At 49.1% G+C, this 24922-nt stretch overlaps 1 protein-coding gene across 2 annotated transcripts in view; it reads left to right on the top strand.

Moving 5' to 3' along the window:
- The window catches only part of MRPS5 (mitochondrial ribosomal protein S5), a 36356-nt gene extending 17841 nt beyond the window's left edge, over positions 1 to 18515 (top strand). For both annotated transcript variants that reach the window (XM_058278089.2, XM_058278088.2), the window contains exons 4-12: positions 3236 to 3361; positions 5081 to 5314; positions 6904 to 6938; positions 9264 to 9354; positions 11722 to 11768; positions 12758 to 12815; positions 13162 to 13224; positions 15709 to 15845; positions 17865 to 18515. In XM_058278089.2, coding sequence (XP_058134072.1) covers positions 3236 to 3361; positions 5081 to 5314; positions 6904 to 6938; positions 9264 to 9354; positions 11722 to 11768; positions 12758 to 12815; positions 13162 to 13224; positions 15709 to 15845; positions 17865 to 18089 — 1016 coding nt within the window. In that variant the 3' untranslated portion in view covers positions 18090 to 18515. The remainder of the gene's footprint in view (positions 1 to 3235; positions 3362 to 5080; positions 5315 to 6903; positions 6939 to 9263; positions 9355 to 11721; positions 11769 to 12757; positions 12816 to 13161; positions 13225 to 15708; positions 15846 to 17864) is intronic.
- Positions 18516 to 24922: the final 6407 nt, after the last annotated feature.

The following is a 24922-nucleotide window of genomic DNA, read 5'->3' as shown; positions in this document are numbered from 1 at the left end:
TGGGCCCGCTCAGCACACAGGTCGGGAGGCCCTGGGTTTGAATCCTGGACCCTCCCATATGGTAGGCAGACGCCCTATCAGTTGAGCCACGTCTGCTTCCTGCACATGCATTCTAAGTATCATTTCAGGTTAATTAGAATCTTAGACTAGTACATCCTGATGTTATAAGTTACAGTAAAATCTATATCGAGATAACGCACGTCAGCTTGCAGCTGTTAAAAAATCATGTTCCTGAACAATATATAAGAATTTAGGAAGAGGCTCAAAATGTAAATATTAAGTAACAAAACCAGACACAAAATTGAACATATGGTATAATTGCAGTTTGGTTTAAAGCAAAACAAACAGCTATAGGCACTGTCATGTATGGATGCCTCAAAAAAGAGAAAGGAAGAATATAATGGTGGTGAGGGGAGTATGATTAATTTGTTTATTCTTCATACTCTGTATTTTCCAGAGTTTTAAAAATTCTTTTATAATCTGGAAAAAAGTTAAAATATTTTTAATAGCATAGTAGCATTTACAAGTTGATATTTGGTTTGCTCTCTTTTTCCAATGTAGTTAGAAATTTGATTTCTTTTTCTTACAATATGAAAAATTGACCTGAATGTTTAATTTAGTCTTTTTTTTTTTTTTTTTAAGATTTATGTTTTTAATTAATCCCCCCCTTCTGCCGCTTGCTTGCTGTCTGTTCTCTGTGTCTGCTGGTCTCCCTTTGCTGCATCATCGAGCTGCGCCAGCTCTCCGCAGGTGCGGGCGTCAGCTCTCCATGGGCGCAGGCCAGCCTGCCTTCACAAGGAGGCCCCTGGTCACGAACCCAGGGCCTCTCCTATGGCAGACGGGAGCCCAGTCGATTGAGCCACAGCCCCTTCCTAATTTAGTCTTTTGTATTTTTGTCCCAATATCAAGTTCTTTTGAAAATTGACCCTCTTTTAGTGTAGGTTTAATGAGTGATTTATTTATTACTTGTGATTCTGAGTTAAAGGAAAACTCTGTAAATGGTTGGCCTTTTAATCAGTCTGTCTCAAAATGGCTTTCATCCTGAACTTTCAGGTTTTTGATGACGTGGATAGGTACCATTATTTTTTAACAGTTAGGAAAGGAAATCAGATCTTTTTTCTTTTTTTAACCATTTTATTTGATTTTTTTCAAGATTTATTTATTTAATTACCCCCCCTCCCCTGGTTGTCTGTTCTCTGTGTCTATTTGCTGCGTCTTGTTTCTTTGTCCGCTTCTGTTGTCAGCGGCATGGGAAGTGTGGGTGGCGCCATTCCTGGGCAGGCTGCACTTTCTTTCGCGCTGGGCGGCTCTCCTTACAGGGCGCACTCCTTATGCATGGGGCTTCCCTACATGGGGGACACCCCTGCGTGGCAGGGCACTCCTTGCGCACATCAGCACTGTGCATGGGCCAGCTCCACACGGGTCAAGGAGGCCCGGGGTTTGAACCGCGGACCTCCCATGTGGTAGACGGACACCCTATCCACTGGGCCAAGTCCGTTTCCCAGGAAATCAGATCTTCAGTGAGACTTCAGTTTGAAGTTGGTGTTTTCATTTGGAACCTGTGGTCCCTTTAGGTGAGTTGGTGTCCTCCTGCAGTTTGAGCTGAGCCCTCTGCTCTGGTTTGGATGTACAAAGCAGCATGGTGATGTGGTATCTTACTTTTCCGGCTTCAGTTACGAAGGTCAGCTGCAGTAGCATGTATGTGCCTTTTGCAAAATGGAATACCATATGGTTGTAAAACATTTAAAAAGATCATAAACCCAAAACATTTTCCCTTTCCATGTTACCTACCTGGAGGACGAGGTCAGGCTTTCAGGAAGCGAGCAGACAGAACCTTAAACCCCAGGTTCATAAGGGAAGGAGGCGGCAGGTGCTCTTTTGGTTTTTGATATGTTTATTGTTCCAGGCACGTAGATTGATGTATCTTATTAACTCATGTGACATTTGTGTGCCTGTGATGCTTTATTAAATAAATTGATAATGGAACAGAATTGATGGGTATAAAATCACCTGATGATGCTGTGAAAAGTTGGAAGTCCTCAGACATATTGGATCCGATAGATGAAATAGCTACACCAATGAATTTTAGTAATGGTCAAGTGAAAATTCTAAATATTATATAGGCTCAAAGGGGGAAATAGTGACTGAACTGTATGATAGAAAAAGATTTTGGGATCCTAGAAATTAACAAACTGAAATAAATTAGCAGTAACAGGGTCTATATATTCAGCAAAAAACAAGGATGATTTAAGACACACTCAGGAGTGTGAACTACCAGACCCCTAAACAGTCTTTTCTGTATTGGTTAGTATTCCTAGTATTGCTTATATTTGAATAGGGTTGACAGTGACTTTGAGCCCGTCATTTTGAAGAATACCCAGAGATGCATAGGACACTTCCAGAAGAATAGAGTAAACATTCCAGGTCTAAGGAGGTCTGTTCAGATGGAAATATAAATTTTTGTTTGAGCTAAGTAACTTATATTTAGGAAGGATGGTTATTGTCTCTCAATAGTTATAATAGAGGGCATGGAGGAGACCTCTGTCATAAATGAAAAAATGTCAGGAAGACAAACCTCGTAAGTAACTGAGATTTAAATGACTGTCTTTTGTGGGAGAAAGCCATATTCTGTCAAAGCAACGGAATTGTCTGGTCTTGGGCTTTCCGGTTGTAGCCATGTGATACATGAAAGAAATGACTTGGTTTTGCTGTTGTTGCCGTAGTGGAATGGGTGAAACTGGACTCGTCTAGCTTTTTTTTTTTTTTAATTCCCCCTTTCTCCCCCCCCCCCACCGTTGTCTGCTCTTTGTGTCCATTCGCTGTGTTCCTCTGTGATCACCTCTGTCCTCATCAGCAGCACCAGGAATCTGTCTTTTTGTTGTGTCATCTTGTTGTGTCAGCTCTCCGTGTGTGTTGCGCCATTCCTGGGCAGGCTGCACTTTCTTTCGCGCTGGGTGGCTCTCCTTACGGGGTGCACTCCTTGCGCGTGGGTCTCCCTTACACGGGGACACCCCTGTGTGGCACGGCACTCCTTGTGCACATCAGCACTGTGCATGGGCCAGCTCCACACGGGTCAAGGAGGCCTGGGGTTTGAACCGCGGACCTCCCTTGTGGTAGATGGATGCCCTAACCACTGGGCCAAGTTGCTTCCCTAGTCTAGCTTTTTTGTGCAATAGCAGACCATAGATCATTGTTTGAAATGTTCAAAAATTTAAAAAACCCTCCTTCATTGCAGTGACAGCAGATGAGCTCTGGAAAGGAGTTCTGGCTGAGACTGGCGCTGGAGCAAGAAAAGGAAGAGGCAAAAGGAGCAAGAAAAAGAGAAAAAAGGATTTGAACAGGGGTCAGATCATTGGTGAAGGTAAGTTTTATGATTCCTTCCGATTTTATGTCTGACAGATGAGAAGCGTGAAAACGTTTCTCCTGAAGGACTTGGGGAACAGCCACGTGGCTTCCTCTTCACCCCAGAATCCTGGGAAATCCCGTTGGGGTTCATTCATGCAGTTAGTTCACTCAGCAAGTCTTAAGCTCCACTGTGCCGTTTGCTGCGCCGTGCCTGCCCTCAAGCTTCCGGCTCAGCAGTAGGCGATGGAACCAGTGGGGAGCGGGCAGGCTGCAGAGAGCCCGCGGTCGCTGTGGTTCTCTGTGGGGCTCTCAGGCTCTGCTGCATCCACTCCACACTGCTGCCGCGGCACAGGCGCACAGGCTGCACCGTCGAGCGTGCAGCCCATCTCCAGAGACGCAGCAGGCCACAGGGTGGCTTGCCCACCCCTGGAACATGTGATGGACTGTACTTGTGTTTTTTGAAGAGAGAAAATAGCAGGGAGTACTTGAATCACCGTTTTGCACTGTGGTTGCTGACAGGTGGTCTTTAGTAGGGGTCACCTTTCAGGCCTAAGAAAACGCCTCTTGCCCAGCACAGCGCTGAGGCTGTGTAAGGAGAAGCCGTCTGCGTGGAGGCCCTGCCCTGGGGCAACCCAGTGCCTTAGCTCATTTTTGGGCGCTTGCTTGGATCCATGATGAGAGTGATAGGTGTGCTCCTTCTCAGCAGAGCGCTGGGGTCAGGGAGCGTTGGGCTCCTGCCAGGGCCCTTTCTGCCTCCCCAGAGGAGCCTGCTGACCTCATTTGCTGTTTCCCTCCAGATATTAAAAAAACGTTTCAGATACAGAAATATCCTGAGAGGAATGTGCATTTTCTTCTTTAAAAAAGATTATATCATACAGTCAAAACTTTTTATATCATACAAAAACTTTTTTTTCCACTCAGTAGTTGGTCTTGGGACTCGATCCATACCAGTGTGTCTCGAGCCCACTCATTCTTTTTATTTATTTTTATTTATTTTTTATTTATTTCTCTCCCCTTCCCCACCCCCAGTTGTCTGCTCTCTGTGTCCATTCGTGTGTTCTTCTGTGACCACTTCTATCCTTATCAGTGGCACGGGAATCTGTGTCTCTTTTTGTTGTGTCATCTTCTTGTGTCAGCTCCATTCCTGGGCAGGCTGCACTTTCTTTCACACTGGGCAGCTCTCCTTACGGGGCGCGCTCCTTGTGTGTGGGGCTCCCCTACGTGGGGGACACCCCTGCGTGGCGTGGCACACCTTGCGCACATCAGCACTGTGTGTGGGCCAGCTCCACGTGAGTCAAGGAGGCCCGGGGTTTGAACCACGGACCTCCCATGTGGTAGACGGACGCCCTAACCGCTGGGCCAAGTCCGCTTCCCTCATTCTTTTTAATTAGCGCAGAACATCACATGGGATGGGTGTGCCATTGAGCCACCCCCGGGACTGGGTGTTTAGTTTGGTTTTGTTTTTGCCTTTGCAAATAACGCTTCAGTGGACATGCTTGTCCCGAGTACACGTGTGAATTGTACCTCTATGTGAGTGCTTATCTAATAATACCATGCCATGAAATTACAGCTCTTAGGTGTATACATTTGAAATTTTACGGGGTAGAGTGGCCTTTGGATGAATCCCGTCAGTGCTGCTCCTGCCAGCGGGTCACTGTACACACTGCCTCGCGCTGGGCGCTGGAGGAGGGATTGTGGTAGCTGGAGATTCATGTGCTTGTGTCTCAAACCTCAGGGCGTCACGGCTTCCTGTGGCCGGGTCTGAACGCCCCTCTCATGAGGAATGGGGCCGTGCAGACCATTGCCCAGAGGAGCCGGGAGGAGCAGGAGAAGGTGGAGGCCGACATGGCGCAGCAGAGAGAAGAGTGGGAGCGGAAGAGGACGGCGAAGGTCAAGCACGCGCGAGGATGGAGCGGGAACTCGTGGGGCGGCCTCAGCCTCGGCCCCCCCGACCCTGGCCCTCACGGAGGTAGCATTCTGGTTTGCTCACCCTGGGACCGGGGAGGACGTGGTTCTGGGTATCCTCGAAGGGGTTCTATTTACTTGTCTGTTAAGGTTGCCTTACTCCATAAAGGGGTGTGGACATCTTTGACTTAGCACATTGTTATCCAATTGTATTATATGGAACATTACAGAAACAGGAGCAGGGGTAGGGTTTCTGGCATCTTGACTGTGTGGCATCTTGGAGCCTTTGCCGTGGTGGTGTGTGCCGTGGTCTCCACGCTGCCTGCAGGTGCAGTGCTTCTGACCCTGCCAGCCCTGGGCTCCTGCGCAGCAGCGTGGCTGGAGAGTGCGATGCAGGAACAGCAGGGCGCGTGCCCGCATCGTTAAGCCTCGTGAGCGCACACACGAAGCAAATCTGTAACACCTACCAGTACTAAAATCTAACGGCTTTTCTCTCTGAAAAGTTTATTCTTGGTGGCAAGTGGGAGATGAGGAAACAGACAGGAGTTTGCCTGCTTGCTTAAGTTTGGCTTAAAGAGGAAGAGAGCAGCTGGGGCGGACAGACGCGGGCCAGCGTGTTAGAGCTGAGGAAGGTCCTCGTCAGGAGGTGGCGGTGAGGAGGAAGAGAGCAAAGCCTGGGAGCTGACGCCCCGTGGCCAGGGCCAGGGCCAGGGCCGGAGTAAGTGGGTTGACTTGTACCAGGAGGGGCAGGTGCAGCTCCAGGGAAGCCTCACTGAGCGTGGAAGGGCTGGAGGGCGCGCGCAGGTGCTCAGTGTCTGGCAGCCTCAGTCAGCCTGTGAGGGCGAGTGGCGGCGTTTGGGGAAGTGAGGTGGGCGCTGCGCACAGCCGCCAGGACGTTGCTGATGGAAGGTGCCTGGCACTGGCTTGCCTTCCCCAGTTCGGTGAAGTTGGCAGAGTTGAGAGAGAAGACTGGTGCATGTGGAGGTTGCATGGTGGGCGTGCAGGCTTTATTCACTTTCTACTTCTGTGTGTGGTTGACGTTCTGTATTAAAAAGTAAAAAAAAAATGGGGAGCATTTGAAACGGCAGCTTTGGTGAGCAGAGAGACATGACTGGAAGGCCACAGAAGACCAGGGGGCCGCAGGCAGGGCTTGGCCAGGGAGGAGACCATGGGTTTTCAGTGACTGCATGTGCTGGGCTTTGGCTTCTCCCCAGCAGTGCCTGGCAGGCCAGGTGAGGGCATCCAGGTGAGGGCATCCAGGTGAGGGCAGGTGGTGGCGCTGATTCAGGCCTGGACGGTGGCTGGAGTGAGGAGAAGGTGAGGAGTTGAGGGTGGCACGACCTGCTGGGAATGATGCGCTATGGCGTCTCTGTTGAGGGGAGCGGAGGACGGGAAGGGGCTGGCAGGGCAGGGGAGACAGTGGCCCGGGGTGGAGGTGCTGGTGCGCCCAGAACCTTTGCCTTGACTTGCTGAGTGGGAGCCGGAGGGTTCGGGGAGGGGCGTCTGGGGATGAGAGACCCGTGGGGGCTCAGTGGGGCAGGCTGGGGAGGACGGGGTTTCCCCCAGAAAGCCTGTGCTGGCGCCTGGGTGGGAAGGCGCGCCACGGGTCGGCTGCAGCTGCGCTTATCTCGGCGTCTGCTTCTTTCCTCCCAGAAACGTATGAGGATTTTGATACGCGGATACTCGAGGTAGGTGTGCAGCGCTGAATGCCTGGCCCAGCCCGTGCGGGGACTGGGGGGGCCTGGGTGGGGCAGGGCCAGAGGCGTGGCGGGGGAGCGGCGTCTGAGACTTGAGAAACGGTGTGGGTGCAGGGCATAGTGGACCCTGAGTTCCATTTACTTGGTATTGGCTGTCCTGATTGCCACCCTTTTTGGGGGGCTATGAAATTGAGACTTTGTGACAGTACCCTTGATGATAGAAATTAGAGATTACGTTCTGTCACCTCTTTTTTTTAATTTACTCCCCCACCCCTTGCTTCCTGCGCCTGCTGTCTGCTCTTTGTGTCCATTTGCTGCATGTTCTTCTGTGTCTGCTTGTCTTCTCCTCTCATCTTCTCTTTAGGAGGCACTGGGGACCGATCCCCGACCCCTGGTGTGGGAGAGAGGCGCTCAGTCGTTGAGCCATCTCAGCTCCCTGGCTTGCCACGTTGCTCATTGTCTTTCCTCTGTATCTCTTTTTTTGTGTGTCAGCTTGTTGCATCAGCTTGCAGCACGGGACAGCCCTCTGCTGTGCAGGCCAGCTTACCGTGGTACAGGCCAGTTTGCCACTAGTTTGCCCTCACCAGGAGGCCCCGGGACCCCTCCATATGGTCGACGGGGCCCAAGCGCTTGAGCCTCATCCACCCCCCAGTGCCCTCCTTCCTGAAGCTGAAGCATCGTCAACAGTCCAGTCTTAGTCAGAGGCTGCTGCCCCGTGCGCTGGGTTCCGGAGCAGAGACTGGAAGGAGCCGGGGGTGGTGCAGGAAGCTTGGGCTTGCTGTGGGCGTCCAGCGCCCGAGGAACACCCTTGGGGCTGCTCGCGGCGCCTTCTCTGAAGTAGCGGCCGTCCCTTTGCGTCGGCGCAGCGCTGGGCGACGTGCGGTGCAGAAGGGTCGGTGCTCATGCTTGTGATCGGTCCCCCCTGAACGCGAGCGTCTTCCTTCACGATCGGTTGTGTTATAGGCTTTACAATATGCGTGCACGTATCTTTTGCCTTCCGGCATAACCAAGCTTTGCGCCTGCTTTGGGGAGGTCATGCCTTCGACGACATCTTCTGTAGGTGGAGTTTCCTGTAAGCTTATCTGTGGGGGTCGGTGCACGCCCCCTTTTCCTGTAGCCCCACGTTACAGGAACAGGAGTACCGTGGACCAGAGCCTAGTCCCATGTGTATGCAACCGTTTCCTATTCCTGGCCTTTTAAATACACACTCCCCAAATGCAGAGTTACCTGCTCTTCGTAGTAGGGAGGTATATTCACGTTTTCTTCTTAGTTGAGCCTCCTCCTTGGCCTAGAGACCCAGTCCTGTGCCGGTTATTTCTCTATACTTCATCGTTTCTGAGATGCATGTTTTTTTATATTTTAACATCCCTGATATTGGGACGTGTCTACGTGTCTTAGATCAGTGATAGACTATGCCAAAGTTTAAGTGCAGCTTTTTTCTTCCATGTGGTACATTCACTGTGATAGCTGAGTTGTAAGGTTTCCAGTCCCTCAAAGGCTCTCTGAGTTGAACCACCGGGTGAAACAAGAAGAGAAAGCCTTTGTATTAGTCAGCCAAAGGGGTGCTGATGCAAAATATCAGAAATCTCTTGGCTCTCATAATGGGTATTTATTTGGTTTAGGAGCTTACAGATCCCAGGCCATAAAGCGTGAGTAACTTCCCTCACCAACGGCTGTTGTCGTGTGTTGGAGCTAGATGGCTGCCGATGGCTGCCTGGGTTCAGGCTTCCTGGGTTCCTCTCTTCCCGGGGCTCGTTTCTGTCTGGGCTCAGCCTCTCTGCTCTCTCACAAGGCCAGCTGTAGACTATCAGGCACGCGCGTCTCGCTTCCCAGGGCCTCTGCTGGGTCCATTTGCGCCTTCCCTCCTTCCTCACATACCTGCTCCTTTGTGTATTTACTTCCCAGGCTCCAGGATCAAAACTCCAAACTCCCTTCTCTGCAGTGCGGTTTCTCTGTGAGTCTCCGCCCACCAAGGGGGCAGGGACTCAACACCCTACTGACGTGGCCCCATCAAAGCCTTAATCTTTATTTAATCAAGTAAAAGTAAAACCTCTGAATCCAATTTACTCTGAAATGCCCAGAAGGACAGCCCAGTTCACAAACATAATCCAATATCTGTTTTTGGGATTCATGGATAATATCAAACTGCCGCAGCCTTACTTCCATTTTATTCCTAAAGAAAAAGCCAGAGAGAGGTTTCCTCTGGAGCAAGTGTGTTTGTGGAGCTGGAAGTGCGTGTGCAAACGTGGAAGGCAGGCGGCTCTGCTCCCTCCTTCCGGTTTTCTTAAGATGTTTATGAAGCATTTTGTCTTTTAGGTTAGAAATGTGTTCAACATGACCGCAAAAGAGGGAAGAAAGAGATCAGTCCGCGTCCTGGTGGCTGTGGGGAATGGAAGAGGAGCTGCAGGTGAGGGCGCGGGCGGTGGCGGAGGGCGGTGTGGCCTGGGCTCCCGGGTCACGGCTCGTGCCGCTGGGCAGGCCCCGTCGCCTGGGCAGACCTGGCAGTGGTTGGGACTCAAACCTGCGGCTCTCCCTGCATCTGCCTTTTCCTTTAGGACGGTGGGTATTTTAAAGGGCTTTCGCCACTCTTGTATTGTGTGTGGTAGTGAAAAACCAGGGGAAAGCGTGAAGGTTCACCAGTGATGCCTTCCTCGCAGGACAGTGCGGCCAGACCATGTCGTGCTTTGGAGCCAGTAAAGACTGTGTAACGAAACGGAGACTTACTTACAAAATAAGGCTGAGCAAAGGGAAAAAAGCTTGGTAGGAGGCCATGTATAATAAAATCCCAACTTTTGTTCTTTGAAAAAGTTGTTTATATGCAAAGAAAAGACTGGAGGTGGATACGCTGAAAAGGGTAATAGTGTTCAGTCTGAAAAAAAAAATAGTGTTCAGTCTGACTAGTCAGTTTGCTAATGACTTAAGTTTTCTTGTAAACGTCTTTTTCTTTTTTCTTTTCCTCCAGAACTTCCTTTATTAAGTATAGCCTGTTTGGGGGCAGTCATCAAAGATTAATACAAATGAGTTTTTAAACCCAGTGAAGCTGATTTCATTGTTTACAGGCTTTGTACACATTTTGAAATATGTGTGAGGGAAACATTTTGAAATATGTATATGGAAACTGCTCATATACAGCTTCGTGACACCTTCAAAACGTCGAAGTCATGTGCACCGGGGCCAGTTAAAGGCCTCTCCCCTCTGCTGTCCCTGTGGTCAAAGTAAACCCTTCTTAAATCTTAATTTTTGTGTCACATATTTTCTATGTACGTATCATCCTATGTTTTGTTTTTCAATTTACGCAAAGGGACTCATGCTCCTCTGTTGAAAACGCACCTTGCTTTTCTTACCTACTCTCAGGTGTCTCCCCACTTTGGCATAAACAAACCCCCCTCATTTTTTGTGCTGGCTGGGTCGTGTTCTGTTGTATGGATCAGCGTAAGTTTTGTCATCTCTCTACTGCTAAAAATTTATGTTTCCAGGCTTTTACTGTCTGTAATGAACAGCGTGCTTCTTTGTGAACTGTACGTGTGATTTGTGCATTTCAGCAGGGGAAGTTTCTTGCAGTGCGATGTGGCCTCCAGGTTGCGTCCATTTTAAATGTCGGTGGCCCCTCCAGGGCTGCACCAGGCGCACCCACCTGCCCCATCCCACGGTGCAGCACCGGCTATTGGAAGTGCCAGTGTTTGCCGCCGTGATGTGTGAGAACCATCTCTTAGCCTTGATGTGTCTTTCTCTATTTCTGAGAGTTTGAACCCCATTCTATGTGTTTGTGGGTATTTTTTCCTTTTTGAGATCTGTCAGTTCATCTGCTTTGCCAGTGGCGATTTGTTCTTTTTCTCACTGGTTGGTATAAGTTCTTTGTAAGTTAAGGACTTTAGCGCTTTGTCATATGTTTTGATTTACTTTAAAATTTTTCCATATAGACATTTTAAATTTACAAAAGTTTTTAAATCTTTTTTATAGTAAAATTTATCTGCCATTTATCACTTCTGGTTTTATGTTTTCATTTGAAGATTATAAATAAGTTCACCCATAATTTTTTCTGGGACTTACACGGTTTAGTTTGCCTTGTTTAAACTAGAAATTTGGAATCCAGAGACCCTTTTGTCCTGGGTTCTCAGATGCCTTGCATATCTCATGTAGCAGGATTGTCTTGTGTTACTTTTCCCATGTGTAATTAAAAAGCCAAATGCACTTCTCAAAATAAATGAGATGGTGGCAGCAGCCAACAGTGAAAGCATTTCTGCAGCTTGTGATACACCCCATTTCACGAGGTTAAACATTCACAGAGTGAAAAATCAGTGATTTTACTTCCTGGTTAAGTGAAATCTGAATTCCAGCTGAAGGTTCCAGTGGAAGGGTGGTTTTACTCTACAACAATGTATGTTGGGTGTTTTTCTATCCCTTCTGGTTATTTTAATGTATTCTCAGGAATAGATAAGGTCAAAACTTTTTGCATTATTAATTTAGAGCATGTTTAATTTTTACCATTTTTTCTGAGCTGTAGTTTTATCTAGAGAGTCATAAAAGATAATGTTATGCATATTGCTTTGGATTTTATAGATTCATTCAAGTGTAACATTTCAGAATGCCCCAAAACAGATAAGCAAGTCACTCTTGCCTTGTGCTCTTTTACTTCTTTTGCATAGCAGGTTTTCTGTGGGGTTAGAAAGGGAAAGTGCTAGGAAATATGACAGGAGCTGAAATGGAATGTGATGAAAGCACATTGCATGCCACGTTTATGTCCTTTTTCATAGTTCTGCTTTTTCTTTTAAAGGTTTTGCCATTGGGAAAGCCGCTGAACGGGTGGATGCATTCAGAAAAGTATGTACATTTTACCTTTTTTGACATTCAGTAAAAGATCAATAAGCTATGTGCTAGACATGATGGGAACCACGCAAAAATAATAAGCACCATTTGCCCCAGGACCTTTCCATGAGGCTTGCTGTCACAGTTGGCTTCTCTGCTGAGAAGCAGCTGCAGATGTGCACGTATTCTTTTGCAGCATTTCTTTTTTTTTTTTCACAGGTTCAAAGATAGATTATTTATTAAATTTTTTTTTTTTTTTTCGTATCTTTTTTTTTTTTTTTTATTGACTTTGTAATAATATTACATTAAAAATATATATGTGAGGTCCCATTCAACCCCACCCCCCCACCCCCCCTCTCCCCCCCCCCCCAACAACACTCGTTCCCATCATCATGACACATCCATTGGATTTGGTAAGTACATCTTTGGGCACCTCTGCACCTCATATACATTGGTTCACATCATGGCCCATACTCTCCTCTATTCCATCATGTAGGCCCTGTGAGGATTTACAATGTCCGGTGATTACCTCTGAAGCACCATCCAGGGCAGCTCCATGTCCCGAAGACGCCTCCACCTCTCATCTCTTCCTGCCTTTCCCCATACCCTTTGTCCATTATGTCCACTTTTCCCAATCCAATGCCACCTCTTCTATGTGGACACTGGATTGGTTGTGTCCATTGCACCTTTATGTCAAGAGGAGGCTCAGATTCCACTGCAGCATTTCTTTTGACTTGTGCTTGCCTCCCAAAATGATGAGGCAGTTGGGGAAGTTTGAAACTGCCTGACTATTCAGTGATACTAAGGAATTACTAATTTTTTTAGGTGTCAAAGTGATATTGTGACTTTTTTAAAGTACTCATCTTTCAGAAGTACATAACTGCAAATTTTATGTGTGCAATTTCCCATAATAAAACATTTCATGAAAGTCATTTTTAAAATCCTTGAGAAAATGTAAATTCCAATGATAGATTTAAGGAAAATATTTTCCTTCTTCCTTTTAGGCAAAGAACAGAGCAATTCACTATTTGCACTACATAGAACGCTATGAAGACCATACAAGTGAGCGTTGTGTTTTCTCTGAAAACGTGTAGGGTCACGCTGGTTTCAGGTGTGTGTGGCAGGGGGCTCTTGGGTACCTCTGTGCTTCTCAGCTTGTTCCTGTGTTCGCACGGGTCAGTATGTAAAATGGAGACGCCTGCCTTGTCTCGTGAGAAGGTGGTGGAATGAGTCGGGAGAGAGCGTGCCGCCCCCGGGCCAGCCTGTGTCGGCTGCCTTGGGGCCCGGTGCTTGGTGACGTGTGCAAGGGTGTTAAAGCCGCACGCTTGGTGACGTGTGCAAGGTGACGTGTGCAAGGGTGTGCAAGGCTGCACGCCTAATCCTCCTTATGTTTGTGTTTTCCCTCCAGTCTTCCATGACATTTCTTTAACATTTAAAAGGACACATATCAAGATGAAGAAACAGCCCAGAGGTAACTAAAAACTCATAGTTTGTGGATGATGAAGCAGGTGAACGATAGCATTTCCACCCTGGCCTTTTTGCTCACCTTTATTGGACCTCTTTTTGACACCTCCCAACGGCAGGCCTGTGTGTGGTGGAGGAAGGACGAGGTGCTCGGGAAGTGCACCGGCACCGAGTGGCTCATTCCAGGGGTGATTCGAGGTGGGAGGAGCAGCCCGTGGCCTGGAACTCGCAGCCAAGCGGGTGGGCGGGCGAGCGGGGCTGGCACTTCCTCCTGGGCCCTCCTTGATGCAGGGCCACGTCTGTTCCTGGAGCGTGGTCAGCTCCAAGCACTTCCTGCCCATCTGCAAGTCCTGGCAGAATGTGTCCTGTGAGCCGCGCCGCGCTAGGCGCTGGGCGCTGGGCATGTGGAGGGGGCCGAGCGCTGCCCCTGACGCGTGCACCTGACACCCGCGCGCCCTGCGCACTTCACCTGTGTGTCCTCACAGTGTCTTCTTGTGGCTTGAGACATAGAAATCTCAAAAAGTTTGGGTCAAAAGAATGTAAAACACTGCGTCTAAAGCTTCATATCAGCTGCTAACGCATCTCAGCTAGAATATGGCATGGAAATAAATCCAGAAAAGACCAAGCACCTTACCAGGTGCTTCTGCACATCAGAATTTGCCTTCTGCATTAGAAACGTAATTAGTTTTTGATATGTCTGATATGAAAACACCTGTCATTAGAAAAAGGGTGCGTGTAGCTGGCTTCAAGGCTTGGCCCTGTGCTGTCCCTCAGTGGCCACGTGCAGGTGTGGCTCTTGGGCACTTCGAGGGTGGCTGTCGACCTCCCCTGTCACAGACACACGGATTTCAGAGACTTGGCATGAACAAAAGCAAGTGAGGTGTCTCAGTAAAACTGTTGCATCAATTTCACGTTGACAGAGTAAGAATTTGGATAGATTGAGTTAACAAAATACATTACTAAAATTAATTTTATCTTTTTTAAGAATTTTTGAGAAATTTATAATACACATATGCCTTGTGTTTGTGTGTGCATTATATTTCTGTTGGACAGTGCTGGTTTAGACATAGTCGTTCCTGGTTTTTGAAAGCTTGCTCCAGTTTTCATTTAATTTCAGAACATACCTTTTTAAAATCTTCTTTTCTAATCAAAGCTGTATCTTTCAGGTTTCTGTAGTTTAAAATAACTCACTGTGTATTGCTTTTGGAGCTAAAATGGCATAACACCTTATAAGCAGCATTTCCTAAACTGCCCTGTACGCCAGCTGTGGCCCCCATAGGGTGCCAGGCAGGAAGCTGTTGTGCCTCCGAGAGGTGCAGGCTCTGGTGTGCCCCGTGTGCCGTGAACCTCCCTGAGCTGGAGTGAGGCCACATTGTCAGGCGTGCCTGACCTCAGAACCCTTCCTGCACGGCCGCAGGACGCCATTGCATCCCTCATGCAGCCCTGCGAGGGGCTTCCCATGTGGCGCACATGTTTTTTTAACTTAAATACATGTTTTTTGACACAGTCCCTGCCTGGAAGTCTTTGTAATCCCGCTACAATCTGATAAGCAGAGGGCACGAGCACCGCCGTATGTCTGTGCGTGTGCAGCACGATGGCTGCCGTGTGTGTGCCCGCTGTGCATACACACCCTTCGGTGCTCATTCCACTGGGCCCAGCAGGTCCTGCAGGGACAGATGTTGCCTGGGCTCACCCTGAGAGTCACTGCCAAGCAGAGGTACCTCCCAGGTCCCAGAGCATCCGCCCTCCACCCCTTCGTGCAGGGGAGAGCGGCACGTCCACACATATCTGGCACAGGCATGTTGTGCTCTGTGCGTGGGTAATGCGACACACTGAAGAACAAGTGAACCAGTAGTACCTGCCGTCGGCTACCCCTAGAATCCCCAGCTCTGCTATGAAGAAGGAGCTAGTCTGGCCATCAACTCTTTAGTCAAAGGGAATGGTCTAGGTGAGAATATGTATGTGTATCAAAATACAGTTTTCACCTGCGCATGCCGAAGTAGTGCGGAAAGTCAGACCCTGGAGCCTGCAGTGTTGCACCCGTAGTGTTAGATCTGCCTCGAGGTGGGAGGGTGGGCTGACCTTCCTGTCTGGCTAAGTCAAGTGCTGTGGCTGGGAGAAAGCCCACGGGGGTGAGGCGAGGAGCGGGTGGGTGCACAGTGGCCTGTGGGTGGCCTGCGCTTCGTCCTTCAGGTACCCCTACTCTGGTGTGGGCCCGAGCACATGACAGCCTCACTGTGTGTTTTTGTCCACTGTGTCGAGGAAGAGTGCATGTTGTGCCTCTTTTGACCTTAGACCCACCCATTTCACGTACAGGAGGGCCATCGTGGGAGCTAACGGGGTTGTCAGGCTCGCGCCCGGGTGAGTGGTGGCGCCAGGTGTGTGCCGGGCCCTCCCTGCCCGGCGGCTGCCCGTGGCCTGCGCTGCTCAGGCACCGGTGCCCCGAGGAGCCTGCAGGCCCGGCAGGTGCTGCGCTCTCTCCCCTCTGCAGGTCACGGCCTCCGCTGCCACCGGGCCGTCACCACCATCTGCCGGCTCATCGGCATCAAGGACATGTACGCCAAGGTCTCGGGCTCCATGAACATGCTCAGCCTCACGCGGGGCCTCTTCCGCGGGCTCTCGCGCCAGGTAACCCGCTTCCTTCCGCAGAGAAATTGCAAAGGGAGAGAACGGTGTGGCGAGGGACGACCTCCAGATGAAAAGACTTAAAGACAGCAAAGAATTGCGATGCATTGTTCTTTTTTGTATCCTCATTCAAGCAAATTGTGTAAAAACCCAATCTTTTTTTATCTGAAAAGTGAGGCCATCCGAACAATTCCTGGATATTTGAGGATAGTGAGTCACTGGTAATCTTTTAGGTATGGTGGTATTGTGCGACCTTTTAAAGTGCCTGTTTTAGAGATAGATGCCGAAATACCTACGGACGATGTGGAACGGTATCTGGGGCTTAGTTCAGAGTGCCTGGGTTGGGTGGGGTGGTGCCAGGAGACAAGACGGGCTGCTGGTGCTGGATGAGGCGTGGGAACTCGTCACGGGAGGGGCCACAGGTTTTGGGAAACAAAGGCACCTGCGCTTAGATGGTTTACTGATTGATCGTGCAGCCCGGTGCTCCCAGACTTTCTGGCCACCTTCGCTCTTCTACCTCTGTGTGCATTTGAAAGGAGAAAAGAAAGGAGCCGTTTCATAAGAACAAAAGTAAAATCACTGTAAACTTGAACAGTACTTAATAGAGTACATAATAGAGGGGCGTGAGCATAGGCGTGCCTTCCTCCGCTGTGTTCTTAGTTACAAGAATGCCTGTTTCTTCACATTCCAAAATCTCTGAAGTTGGGGTGCGTGGGCGGTGTTCTTTTCTGCGTGGCACATTCCGTCGCGCCCCTTCTGGTGACTGACATTTTACGTGGGGTGATGCATCGTAACCACATCAGGCTCAGAGCACTCGCCCGGAATGAGTCTCACATGAGGAGAGGAGGCTCATGGGTCCTGTGCATTCGACCCAAAGCCACCGTTTTAGTCTCAAACAGTGAGCCTCTACTGAGAAGTCTGAGTTTAGAAGTGCTTTTGAAGACTCTTTGGTAACACCATCTCCTTAAAAAAATTTAAAAGCTGTTTAAAAAACATCTTTTAACCAAAGCCGCCTTTTTCTTTTAATTTTCCTATTTTAAACAGAGATAGGTAAAATTGTTGCACATCCTTTTATTCATTCAGAAACAGCCAGCACCCTCTCTAGGTGCTAGAGAGCCCCCTCAGTGCCCTCACCTGCGAGTTCAGCGAAGGCAGCCCGTAAACCTGGCGCCTGCCTGGCTCTCCCCTGCCGCCAGGGCCTCTCCCGTCCTTTCCCTGGCCAGGCTCGCTCCGCCGCGGCCATGGGAGTCCTTGGGCTGGGCCCGGCTCCCCGTGAGGGCACCTGGCCCACACGTGCACGGTCCCCACCTGCCCCAGAGCCTCACGCGGCCAGATGGCCTCGGCTGGGGAAGAGGGACGGTCACTTCTTACCTAAGAGCTGTGGAACCAGCGTGGAGTCCTTACATAACAAAATGTAGACTAGTTAATGGCTTTTAAAAATACTTAATTTTGAAATTTCAAGAAAAACCACGAAGCGTTTTGTGAAGGGTCAGTTTTCATTCACTGCCAGTTCAGTGGGACCAGCTAAGCTAACGCTGCCAGCGACGGCCAGAGCCCCCCCATACGGGGAGGTCCCCCGCATACCGGGCGGTCCCCCGCATACCGGGAGGTCCCCCGCATACCGGGAGGTCCCCCGCATACCGGGAGGTCCCACGCATGTGCAGTGCCGCTGCCGACACGGGGAAGGGCTGCCCTGTTTGGGGCGGCCGCATGCCTGCAGCGTCCTTCGTGTGGCCTGCCCCGCGTCGTTCCTGTACGTCTGTGCCCAGAACGAGGGGCGTGACGAGGTTCAGGGTCAGGGTTTGGACAGCCTGGCCCCAGGCAGGAGGCTGGGAGGCGAGAGAGGCCCGGGTGCTTCCTGCGGGCCAGCCGGGAGGGGCGGGGTCGAGCGATGCCCCAGCAGCGTGCACGGGGCCCGGCGTCGGAGGTGCTCAGGACCCAGGAGGGCGACAGTCCCCGCGGGGGGCCTTCCGCAGACGCGCAGTGTGGCCTTAACCCCGCTCTCACTTTGGTCTTGCCCAGGAGACGCACCAGCAGCTGGCCGACAAGAAGGGGCTCCACGTCGTGGAGTTCCGGGAGGAATGCGGCCCTCTGCCCGTGGTGGTCGCCTCCCCCCGCGGGGCCTTGAGGAAGGACCCAGAGCCTGAGGACGACGTCCCGGACACCAGGCTGGACTGGGAGGAAGTGAGGGCGGCGCAGGGGATGAAGCGCACTGTGTGGTCGGGCTTGAAGAGGGCCGCCACGTAGGCCGCCCTCGGGCCTCCCGCGCCGCTTCTGGGAGGGAGCTGCCTCCCGCCGCGGGACGGGACTTTAAAGAGGGGCTGACCTCACTGCTAGCAAATCACTGCAGCTTCTGGGTCAGCTCTTGTGGTTTGCCAGGCAGGTTTCAGCTCGGCTGCTTCAGAGAGTCGTTCAGCCCAGTTGGCGCAGGGGGAGAAGGAAGCAGGTGGATAGTTCACCCGTCAGTGGCAAGTGCAGAGGGCCTGCGGCCACAGGAATCCCAGCTGATGTGTATTAACTGATTCTTCCAAAATGATGCTAACTTCGTTGTCCAGAGCAGTTGAATAACTTGACTATAGTCTCGCAGCTAGAAAGTAGAGGAAAAAGGACAGACTGCTGTTTTACTCCAAGACTCATTCCTTTTCAAATAAACCCCTAACGTGCTGGTAAATATCCCCGAGTATCTCTTTGCATACTACTGCGTCATACGTGCATCACGCGTCACCAGACTGCTGGTGTCGGCCTTTTACCAGTGAAATTAGAGAGCTTCCCTCCTTAAAGTCCCTTTACCCTCCCGTTTGTAATACAGTTGTTTTCACTGTTTCCTCTGTATATGTTGAGAATGACGTCAGACCGCGTTAAAGTTGCTTTTTGCTTCTAGCACCAAACAATTGAGAAAACGAGGGAAGACAAGCCTTTTGTATTTAGCCACGTTCTTCTCTGTCGCTTGTCCTTCATGATAACCTTCCTGTAGCACTTAGGGCACTTCTGCTGGCAACAAATGCTTTTAATTTTCCTTCATTTTTATTTTTGTTCTTAAAGGATGATTTCAGCAGATAGAGAAACTGGGGTTGACAGTCTTTTCCTTGAGTGCTTGAAACATGCTGTGCCTCGTCTTTTTGACTCTGGCTTCTGAAGATGAATCACGGCTATCTGGCCTGCTATCCCTTGCAGGTTAAACCTGCTTTCAGGATTTCCCCTTTGCCTCCAGTTTTTGGGGTTTCTTTGGGTTTATCTTAATTTGAGTTTGCTCAGCTTCTTGGTTCCATAGGTTTATGTGTTTTGCCAAACTTGGGAAATTTTCTCTCTTTATTTCTTATTCTTTAAAAACAATTCAAACAGATGGTTTCTGCTGTGTCAGAGCTGTGCACCTGTTTCAGCACCACTGACTCCAGGGCCTCGGCGTCCGCAGCCCGCCCCTCGCGCTCCTCCCGGCCCCTGGCAGCCGCCCCTCCACTTCTGTCTGTTGAGTTTGCCTCTCGTGGATATTCCAGGGACTCGTCGCCTCCTCCGTGGCCTTCTATGACTAGCCTCTGACTCAGCACGGTGTCTTCCAGGCACCCATGTGGGGCATGTGGCAGAACTTCGTTTTATTTCATTGCCCAATATTGTATTCTGCTAGGCTGCTGCAGGTGAATCCCATGAAGTGGGCTGGCTTCTAACAGCGGGACTTGATTAGCTTTCAAGTTTAGTTTCGAGGCTGAGAAAAACGTCCAAACCATGGCATCATCAGGCGATACTTTCCTCCCGAGGACCAGCGGCCGGTGGTCCTGCACCCCCTGCCACACGGCAAGGCCCGCGGCCGCGGCTGCTGGGCTCCCCTTCTCTTCAGGTTTCGTTGCTTCCGGCTTCTTGCCCTGTGGCTTTCTCTCCTTCTCCCTGTTCCCCCGTCTATAAAGGGCCCCAGGGAGAGGAGGAAGGCCAGCGGGCCAGGTCTTCCTGGAGCAGCCTGGTCAGGAGGCCTGCTTGGCGAGGTTCACGCCACAGGGGTCGACTAGCTGCTTCCTAACGAACCTGTTTTACTGATGTGTAGTAATAAAGCATACAGTTCATCCAAAGTGTTCAATCAGTGCTATTTGGTATAATCACATAATTGTGCATTCATCACTTTAATCATTAGAACATTTTATTATTTCAATAATAATAAAAACCCGATAAGCAAATGAGAAAATTCATCACCTCTAAATCTTTCTGTTTCCCCTGCTGTACATAGTTCTGTTTCTGGTTATTCTTGCACAATTATTTATTAAGCAGTTTTATTGAGATATATTTACATACCATACAGTGTCTCCAAAGTGTAGAATTAATGGCTTTTAGTGTAATCACAATGTTGTGCATTTCATTATCACAAAAAATTTTAGAACGTTTCATTACTCCAAAAAGGAAAACTCCGCGTGGATTAGGTTTAGGAGCATGATTTTCTGGGATACGTACAGTTGAAAACCACCTCACCCAATAATGCCTAATTGTACGGTGCACCATGTTCAGTTACCCCTTTTGATGAACATTTGGCTTGCTCACTTTTGTCTATTATGATAAGAACATGTTTTCATTACTCTTGGGCATATACCCAGAAGTGGAATTACTGCACCAAATGGCAATTTTGAGGAATTGCCAGTTTGTTTTCACAGCAACTGCATCATTTTACATTCCCACCAGCAGTGTATGAGGATTCCAATTTTTTGATATCTTTGGCAATGTTTATTTTCTTTTTGTAATAATAGCCTTAATAAAAGGAAATAATGCCTATTAATGGGGGTGAAGTGGTATCTCATGATTTTAGATTTGCATTACCCTAATTGCTAGTAAAGTTGGGTGTTTCATGTGTTTATCAGCCATTTCTATGTGTTCTTAGCAGAAATGTCTAGGATCGTTTTCCCATTTTATAATTGGACTATTGGTTTTTTATTATTGAGTTGTGTAGCAGTTTGATATGGTTATGAATTCCAAAAATAGATCCTGGATTATGCTTGTAATCTGGTCTGCGCCTGGTGTGATTAAATTATGATTGGGCTTTGGCTGGGCTGTTCAGTAGGGGGCTGAGTCCCCGCCCCTTGGTGGGTGGGGCTTGCAGATGAAAGGCGTGGCCAAGGACAGAGGGGGGGGTTTCCATGCTGGAGTTTTGAGCTGGAGCCCAGGAAGTAAACGTACAGGACACGAACGCAGAGGAACAGAGACGGCCCCTTAGACACGGCAGAAGCCCTGGGGAGGGAGACAAGCCGTTCTCCTGATAGTCTATAGCTGGCCTTGTGGAGAGAGCACAGCAGCTGAGCCCCAAGAGAAAGGCAGCCCTGGAAAGGGGAACCCAGGAAGCCGTCTTGCTTCAACATGTGGCAACAGACTTTGGTGAGGGAAATAACTTACGCTTTATGGCCTGGGAACTGTAAGCTTCTACCCCAAATAAATACTCTTTATAAAAACCAATTTCTGGTATTTTGCATCAGCACACCTTTGGCTAATACAAGTTGTAATAGTGTTTGATATATTCTTGAGACAAACCCCTATCATATACCTGATTTGCCAAGGATTTTTCCCCCTTCCTGTAGAGCATATTTTATTTCTTTGAGTGCTTCTCAGCCCCACCCTCCTCCTGGGACTTGAGTGAACAAGTGCTCTGTCCCTTCTTACGGTCCCGCAGGTCTCTGACAGGAGGGCTCTGCTGGTCAGAGGCTCTTCTCTGTGGTTCAGATCGGGTCACTTCTACCTTCGGGTTCCCGATTCTCTTCTCTTTCTCGCCATTCTTCTCTCACGCCCATCCATTAAAGTTTTTCATTATGTATTTCAGTTCTAAATTATCTTGTTTCTTTGCTCAGTCTTTCTAGTTTAATTTTTATTTGTTTCAAGCATGTTTGTACTTGCTTGTTGAAGCATTTTGTGGTGGCTTCTTTGAAGTCCTTGTCAGAGGGTCCCCAGGTCTGTGTCCTCTCAGCATTGGCATCTGTGGGTGGTCTCCTCGGGCACGTCAAGAGGGACCTTGTATCACTTGATTTGTGTCATTTCAGTTTTGAGCCCCGAAGCGCTGGGTGTTACTTAGGCCTGCTGTCCTCGCAGGTGGGGGGAGCGGAGCTCTGCCTGGTTATTTTCAAGTGAGTAGACGTCCGGCCTCCCCACCATGCTCCTTTGAGGCCTCCCCGGGGAGGAGGGCGGGGGGCCTCGTACCCCCGGGTGGAGGGGAGGCTGGCAGGCTGCGGCCTGAGACTCCACCCCCCGATGTCTCGGGACAGGGGAAGCCTCCTGCGTTGGGTAGTGGGGCCCTCAGCCCGCGTGGGTTCCAGGCAGTAGAGCACAGGGGTCCCTTAGGAAGGGGCAGCAGCCCTGTTTACTGTTTGGAGAACGTCTGTAGGTCACAGTCTGCAAAATCTGCACGTAATGGGAATGGTATAATGGTATCTTCTTTTTTCCCTTTTTTTTTTTTTTTTTTTCTTCTTAGCTCCTGACATTCAGGGAACGCTCTGTCATAACACTGACTGGACAGCTTAAGGAACAGATACCTCAGAGTTTAAGTGCCAGTTATAACATTAAAATATCAAAATGTGTAGATTTCAACAAAAGATTACAAAACATAGAAAGAGGAAGCGGTGGCCCAGGCAAAGGGGAATAGTAAAGCATTAGAAAGCATCAGTGTGGAGGACCAGACTTGGGAAATACCTGACAAAAACTAAAAAAAGTCCCAAATGTGCTCAGAAAGCTAAGGAAAATATGGACGAAGAACTAGAGGAAATCAGGAAAATGATAGATGAACACAAAGGATATCAGTGGAGAGATGGAAATTATGAACAGGAACTAAATAGTCTAAAGACCATAGTAACAAGTTAAAAATTCCCTAGATGGGTTCAACAGCAGATGGGGCTGGAAGAGGGAAAAATTTGGTGAACTTGAAGGTAAGACAGTGGAAATCAACCAGTCTCAGATGCAGAAATACAGAAAAATGAATAATAGAGGTTCTTAAGGAATCTGTGAGCTTGAATTTAAATTTAAAAAATTCCTGGGGGGACGTGCTGGTGTGGTTGTGATATATTTATTAAATAATACACAGTTCAGTGTGGACTTAAGGGTTTGTGGAACAAAAAAGGCTCAGAACCCCTGGAATAGAGCCTGAGGCCCTGGTGGGCGGCCACGGAGGTTGCCAGTGTATGCATGGTGGGTCCCAGAGGGAGGGGGCAGAGAGAGCCTTCAAGGAAACAAAGGCTGGAATGTCCCCAATTCAAAGGAAAACACGAATACATACATCCAGGACGCTCACCAAATTCCAAACAAGATCGACCCAAATAGGTCCGTGCCTTGACATATTTAATAAATCATACTGTTGACTGCCAAAGATAAAGAGAGCTCTGAAAACCACAAGAGAGAAGCAGCACGTCACAGACAATGGAGCCTCAAGATTAAGTGCTGATGTTGCATCAGAAACCGTGGAGGCGGGAAGGCAGGGGGATAGGTATTTAAAGTGCTGAAAGCCACTCAGGAACTCTGTATCTGGCAAACTCTAAGGGGCAGATTCAGACATTCCCAGAAAAACAAAAACTGAGGGTCTTAGCACCCTGGACCGGCCCTACGGGAGATGCTAGTAGTTCTGCAGATTGAAAGGAAAGGGCTCTAGATAACCGACCAAAACCGCATGAAGAAATGATCTCCAGTGAGGGTCAAGACATGGGCGAATACAAATGCCAGTGCTGTTGTATCTTTGGTTTGTAACTCTGCTTTTTACTTAGTACGAGATCTAAAAGATGGGCATAAAATGTACTGGTAAATCAGTGTTTTGCACTCAGTGTATAAATGTAATTTGTGTATATTACAGTGGTTTTGTGTATATTATTGAAATTAAGTTGGTATCAAAACAAACGAGACTTTTGTAGATTTATGATGTTAAATTTAAGCCCCATGACAACTACAAAGAAGACACGCGCGTGTGCAGGCCCACCGGGCACGGTCAGCACGACGGGCAGGGCTGGGCGGGGGCTGGTGTGCAGGCGGGGGGGGGGGGTCAGACTCTGCGTGGGCAGATGGGATGTTTGAGCAGCGGGAGGCGGCGAGGGCAGCACAGTACTGAGGGTGATTAATTCCGTTGGGAGTGGCTGAGATGGGAAAGTGTGTTGTATGTATGTTCCCACAGTTAAAAAAAAAGGAAAGAGCAATACATGATCCTGATGGAATCTAACAAAAGACATTACTGAGACGTGAAAAAATTTGGGCTAAGACCTGAAGTTTTGTGTCAATGTTAACTTTCTTGAACATGGTAATTCCACTAAATGTGGATACTGAAGTGAATGTTCTTGTTCTTAGGAAATGTGTATGGCAGTGCTAAATGCTCGAGGAGCATGATGCGTGCATGCTACAGTGAAGTGTGGGGAAACGATGAGCAGGTGACAGGCAGGCAGATGGGTGGATGCCTAGACGGATGGCAGGGCAAACGGGCTGATGGTAAATTGGTGGCACTGGGTCTCCAGGGGCATACAGGTGTGCTAGGGTTTTGTCTACAGGTTTGCATTAGTTTTATAACTGCGTTCTTAGCTTGAAAGTATTTCAAAATAAAATTTTTTAAAAATGGGCAAAAGACTTGAACAGGTACGTCACCAAAGAAGCTCTAGAGAAGGCTAATAAGCCGGAGAAAAGATGCTTATCACCAGTCAGAGGGAACTGCACATCAAACCACTGAGTGATCACTCGCACACCTGTCTGGGCATCTGAAATGGAACATGCTTTTACCAGGGTTGGCACAGCCAACCTGGGACAACTGCAGCTCTTAGACACTGCCAGTGAGAATGTAAAATGGCAGAGTCGCCTTGGAAAATAGCTTGGCAGGTTCCTCAGATGTTAGGACACACTTCCCCATATCACCTGGGTATGTATGTGAACAGGTGAGTGGGTGGACAGGCGGCTGTCACTGCACGGGCGCGGAGCGGTGGGGAGGGAGGGGTATGGAGACCAGCCAGCAGGGGTGGGTCTCAGTCATGCCAGTGGAAGAAGCCGGGCAGGGCGGGAGCGTGTGCAGTGCGACTCCTTTATGTGAAACTCTAGAAAACACAAGTAACCTTGAGTGACAGAAAGATCAGTGCTTGCCTGGGGAGGGAGGGGCGGTGGGC

Source organism: Dasypus novemcinctus, chromosome 17 (assembly GCF_030445035.2).
Source record: "Dasypus novemcinctus isolate mDasNov1 chromosome 17, mDasNov1.1.hap2, whole genome shotgun sequence".
Taxonomy (NCBI): Eukaryota; Metazoa; Chordata; class Mammalia; order Cingulata; family Dasypodidae; genus Dasypus; species Dasypus novemcinctus.
The sequence above is the reverse complement of the archived record's forward strand: the minus strand, read 5'-3'. Positions and strand labels throughout refer to the sequence as shown.